The sequence below is a fragment of the Coffea eugenioides genome, chromosome 10 (genome assembly GCF_003713205.1).
Source record: "Coffea eugenioides isolate CCC68of chromosome 10, Ceug_1.0, whole genome shotgun sequence".
Taxonomy (NCBI): Eukaryota; Viridiplantae; Streptophyta; class Magnoliopsida; order Gentianales; family Rubiaceae; genus Coffea; species Coffea eugenioides.
In genome coordinates this window covers 25756028-25761946 of record NC_040044.1, presented here as the reverse complement: position 1 = coordinate 25761946, position 5919 = coordinate 25756028, and the positions used below count along the sequence as shown (strand labels likewise).

Sequence of the window (5919 nt, the reverse complement as noted above, 5' to 3'; positions counted from 1 at the left end):
ATTCAAAACTCTAAAAGAATAGCATGAGAAGTTGAAGGGTCAATGGAGGCTTAGGCTAAAAAGTTCCAACTAGCATTTTGTATGCATGCATGTATATGTATATGTATATGTGTGTATATATATATGTGTGTGTGTGTATGCATGTATGTTTGTGTATATGTGTGCGTGTATATATATGTTTGTGTATATATGTGTGTGTATATATATATATAGAGCACAAATTAACATGCTAGGCTTATATTAGATTTGAGTCCAATAAGGACCAAACTCTGTTCCGATTTAAATCGAACCTAATATTTAGATTCAAACTCAACTCAACCCAATTAAAGATTAGACTCATTGGATTTTTTATCAGTCAAAACTCAAGTTGATCCAACCCCATCGACAATCCTATGAGAAAATCATGCTGAGAATGAGCGAACACAGCAACTGGCATTTTTGTGGAAATGGCTTCAACCGGCTAGTCAAATGATAGCACGTAATTTTAGCACGTAACATATATGATTCAAAGGCAAGGAGAACTTGTAGTGTAGACATATAACGTTTTGTTATAAACAACATTTTTGCTATAAAACACATGTATCCCACAAAGATTGTTTTTCCATCTACCAGGCCTAATTTTGGCCTTGGGCGTGAAAGGTTGTTTGGGTTCATAGTTGAAAATTTTGCGCATTTACCGTTTCATTTAGAGAGAATTGCATCAATCATTGCTTACATATTGTGTAAGTGAAATTTTAGTCATCCAAAATAAAAACGATTAGTTTTAATCTCTAGCATATAAAAATTGCTCTTTTCTTGTCCTTTGATATCTTTTCCGGTCAATTTTGGTCGGAACGAGTCATTGACCCATCATGTGCTCTATATTTAAAGGGTAAGCAAGTCATTTATTGGATTGACCCTAATGCAGAGGACTAGTGGTTGATTCCTTGGACAAAGACTAGCCACATCATTAAGTTGGACTTAAATACCAAACAGTGTATAAAATTCTGATTTCCTAATTTTAGTTATTTTCTTTTCCCTTTTTTCATGATATACTAAAGAAAGGGTGAAATCACATCGGATCCACCAAGCAAAACCAAGATATTTTCTCCCGTTCCATAGAGAGTTGAGAAGAGATATATGGAGGCTGAAGCAGAGGATGATTTCAAATCCCACAAACAAAAACAAAAACAAAAACAAAAATATAAGGGAAGGCTGAGGTTTTTTATTTGCAAGGAATTGGAGGACCACCCAATTGAGGGCTTAACGCCTTTACCTTACATTCTCCATTGAATTCTCCTATTGGATTCTCGAGTACCAATCAGCTAAATACAATTTTTCTTTACCTTGTGATTTTGCTGCATCCACCTAAAATTCCTTTTCTCGTGACCTAATTTTTAAATTGAAATCTTCTTGTAAAATCTTGTGGCCAATTCCACTCCTACATCTCCTCTCATGCCGTTGTCGCCACTGCCACCACGACCACCCACAAAGCAATTGAAAATTCCTTGAAAGGAAGAAGCGAACTCAGCCAAGCTCCACCACCATTGAAATAGATTTATTTGTCCGCCTCTATAATTTCAAGTTGGTTAATTTGATTTTATTGTTTGAATTTGAAGTTTTTACAAATTTTTTTATTTAGGTGCGGAAAATTTTTTTTATAACTTTTGTTAGCAGAAAGAGAGAAAGCTAAGGGATTTAGATTTTTTTTAAAGGACATTTAGGTATTAAAATCTAAATTGGCTATTTTATACTCCTTTCGTCCCACTTTGATAGTCCTGTTTTCCTTTTTTGTCTGTCCCAAATTGTAGTCCACTTTCCAATTGAAGCATGTAGTTGTATTTTAATTTTTCTAAAATACCCTTATTCAATGTAAGTTGTTGTTACTATAAACCTACCCCATTTAATGAGAGTTGATTCTTTTTTTACCATCAATTCAAGTTCCCATAAAGTTGTACTCTAATTAATGTGAGGGTATTTTAGAAAAATAGTTACCTAAATTGATTGTTCCAACAAAATTAACTACTTTTTATTAAACTGTGTGAAAAAAGAATCAGGACTATCAAAGTGGAACAGAGGGAGTATTTATTAGTTCGACATTTATTATTTGACTTGGTTGGGCATTACGTTAATATGTAAAAGAGTAGCCACAGGTATATAATCCAAATTTGTGCGAGTTTCCGTATTTGACTCGGAGGATGAATGGTGCGAGTTTCCATTTCATTTATGAGTTGCAACTGATGCCCATGTTTTATTCCAGGCTTTGCAAGTTATTGGTTTCAAGAGAAGACAAATAAAACCAACGAGTAGTGAAGAAATTGAAAGCTAAACAAAACAAAAGGAAATTCAAATTTTCTTACGAGGTATCTCAAAGAAAACAAATACTTATAAATAGTTTATTCTTAACTAACTTTCTGTTCTCCGTATGTTGTCAATTTAAGTACGCAAAATTTTATAAAGCATAGGAAAGTCCGTTAAAATAAGTAACTTTGCTTTCTTTTCACTAAGAAACTAATACTAGAGGAGGATTATTGGGAATATATTGACTTTTTCTCCTGACAAACATAATCCGGCAGATCAAATATCAACTTAATGACATTATCTAGGATGGGGGAAAAAGAATAAAGAATGAAGCAAAAACTAGTAGTTATCCATTGCCCTAAAATTACCTTCAAGCTTCAACGATTTCTTTAAAGATAGAAGACATACAAATTTTGAGTTAATATTAGAATCCAAGATCAACAAGTTTACTTTCGAGCTGTACTTGTTCTTTTGTCATATGGGACTTATGATATTAAGGCTTTATTGAATTTATCACAATAAACTTTGAATAACAGCTTTAAAATATTTGGACCAGAGTGTGAGAAACTTTTGTAGTTTTGGTTATATTTTACTATAAAAGAATCAAGAAAAAATTGGTGTATACAATATTTTCCAATTGTGGAGAGCAACATTTATTCATCATGCAAAAACATATTGACAATAATAATTGGAGATATAATTGAAATGGAAAACAATAATCTAGGCAAATTTCCCCAAGCCAATCTGTTTGTTTACGAAGATTTGACACCATCTGGGTCAGCACCAAAGCCAATTCCATGCCTTTGTGTGGGAAATGCAACAAATAAAATACTGCAGACCACCCCATTTGCAACAGGCAACACCGAAATGATCTCTTTGATTTCAACTGAAGGCGTGGGATAAAAGCAGTCAACAATATTTTTGTCAAGAAGTGCAATAGTCGCAAAAACCAACAGTGACAAAAACCCATGCAAGAAATCCAATGGACCTATCTTTTTCTTTGCAGCTTCTTCAGGGGAAATGGTCACAGTTCTATCAATGGGATAGAAGCCCTTGAATGTCGCAAAACCGAAGAAAACGTTACCCTTTCCATCCTTGAAACTGTCTGTAAAGCTAAGAAAGAAACACGAAAGCGCACATAGAGCCAAGAGAACAGCTGTCATGGTTTTGAAAGCTACGTCGCAATCGCCTTGATTGGAAAGTATTGGAGATAAGAGCCGAAAGGCAAGGACTGTTCCTGCAGGGAGACGGCTAGCGAGGTAGGCTGTGCCCTTGAATGTTGAACAGATTGCTTGCCGGATTGAAGAGTTTTGATTGGTTTGGGGAGTGGTAGTTGAATCTGGTTTTTGGGAGTCTAAAAGGGGAGTTTTTGCATCGCCACCGCTGGTTGGTGGAGATGCTGGAGTTTCTACTTTGACATCCATAGGAGGCGATTTTGGAGGTTTTTTCAGACTTCCTTCAAGTGCTCAAATGGTTAGTTTGTAAGAGAGTTGGGGATGCATTTTATAGGGAATGAATTCTGTGAGTTTCGAAGAAATCTGTGATTTTCAAAGTCGAACGAACAAGAAGTTGGTCTTGTAAAGGTTCTCATTTTCCTTGGCTCTAGAAATTTAATTTTGTCCAATTCAAATAGCATGGAAATAGCTCGGAAACGAAAAGAAGCTCATCACCGGCTTAATAATTTAATTTTTTTTTTATATAATTCCTTCAGCACAAAGAATAGCCACTTTATTGAAGTGACATTTTGAAATTTTAAAGTTACATATTGTTTATGCACGACAATAACCCAGAGTGATTTTTATATGGTTGGAAGAAATTGTCAGCTCCACTTATATTAGGTAAATGATATTTATGCAACATTGAAATTTTCAAATTGAGTACGCCAAATTAACTTGTTTTTGAAGCTGAATTTTTTTTTTTATGAATCTTCAGAAAATTGTTGGAATTATGAAAGTTAATCAGACAAGTTAATTTAAATTGATCACTTCAATTTTTAATCCTAAAAATTTGACACATAATATAGCTTTTTTTTAAATTAATCGTAAGGTGATTGATCACTTCAAGTTTTAATTTAGATTTTAAGGAGTTGATCCAATGTGCTTTTTTGGGCTTTTAATTTCTTGGAAGTTAGTATCGTGTGCTTCTCTGCTTCTCTCTAGAACTAATCTAATCAAAATCTCCTCCAATTTTTTCATGGGAAAGAGACCAGAAAAATATGGTATTTCCCCTGGGAGAGGAATCCTCTCTCTAGCTTTTAGGTTTCTTTGTTTAAATATGTTCTCTTCTAGGATTTTCAAGTGCGAAATTCTTCTCCCTTAGAATCTCATAATGAGAGTTCCTTCTTTTTTAGATTATTCTAGTGAGAGTTTTATTTTCTCCTAAGTTATTTCTTTTTAGTTATTGAATCTTTATAAGAAATTTGAGATTTTATAAATCTATAATTTCTTCATTTATTATTTTTAGATTCAAATTTTTCTTTGAACTTGAACCAATTTTTAGTTAAATCTAATTGTTAAAAGACATACATAGACCTATTGGGTTAAAAATGATTCATTTAGATGAAAGATGATATACTCAACCTTCGATGTTATCTATTTATTTGAATTGATTTTTCAGCTCAATTGTAATTATTGATTTTCAGATATATTTGTATTTATGTCATGTTTCATTTGATGTATTTGCTCACTGCAGATTTTAAGGACGAAGTTATCATTTCTACGAAGCAAACAAAGAAAAAAAAAAGAAGAAAATTCAGGAAGTTGATCACATGTGGAACTCTTAATATTCAACTCTCTTAGTTCTGGTTGTTAATTCAAATCAAACCAGGCTATTGACCAAGTCCAACGGGTACATTTGATTGGAAGAAAATTGCACATGGTTGAAGGGATTTGGAATAACTAAGAATACGACAATGATGAGGACTGTTTAATCCATGATACATATACATCAGTTCATAACTCTGCCGTAGATGATGCATACACCCTATTATACGTGGCAATTGGGGTCTTGACTTTTGACTTATCAAGTTCCAACAAGCACGCAAGTGGACCGGGCCCCCTTTCCGTTATGAAGTCTTCTCAATACACCCTTGAGTTTATGCCACTTGTCTTTCTAACTATCAATGGTTCCATGTCAGTTTTATCTTAACTACCAGAGAATTTCAGGTTTGTCAACAAGCCTGAGCTGTCCAACTATGATTCTGACGTAGTTTTAAAAGGTAACTTCTAATTTTAAAAAATATTTTAAAAATTCTGTCAACCTAAAAAATATATCTACAATAAAAGTTTTTATATATATTATTATAATAAAATATTTTCAAAAATAACTAATTCAAACGGAGTTAAAATCTTTCAAATTGATAGTGAATTGGGCTAAAGTATGCAGGGAAGTTCAAAGAAGTTGGAAAAGTTAATCAATTCTCATGTTTTACTTTTCCAATCTGTCTTTTGTTTACATCCGTGAGAAGTACGAAACGCGAATGACAACACGGTGAACCTAAAAAGTTCAGAGTTGTGAAACGTGTAATAAATTAAGACACGAGCGCATTATCGCTACTATCTGTTTCCTTTTTTTTTTTTTTCCCTTCAAAAATGATGCCGGTATTAATAGTCGCCTCAATTGAAAATTCATGAACTCATT

The 5919-nt window shown here is 33.3% G+C and overlaps 1 protein-coding gene across 1 annotated transcript; it reads right to left on the bottom strand.

Moving 5' to 3' along the window:
* Nucleotides 1–2883: 2883 nt before the first annotated feature.
* On the bottom strand, nt 2884–3849 carry LOC113749678 (protein DMP6-like). Its single transcript, XM_027293501.1, has one exon. It carries the CDS (start codon nt 3702–3704, stop codon nt 3033–3035), a length of 672 nt encoding a protein of 223 aa, XP_027149302.1. The 5' UTR covers nt 3705–3849; the 3' UTR covers nt 2884–3032.
* Nucleotides 3850–5919: the final 2070 nt, after the last annotated feature.

Excerpts from the sequence above, each read along its gene's own strand:
- LOC113749678 (XM_027293501.1), bottom strand. The coding sequence starts at position 3,704 with ATGGATGTCAAAGTAGAAACTCCAGCATCTCCACCAACCAGCGGTGGC.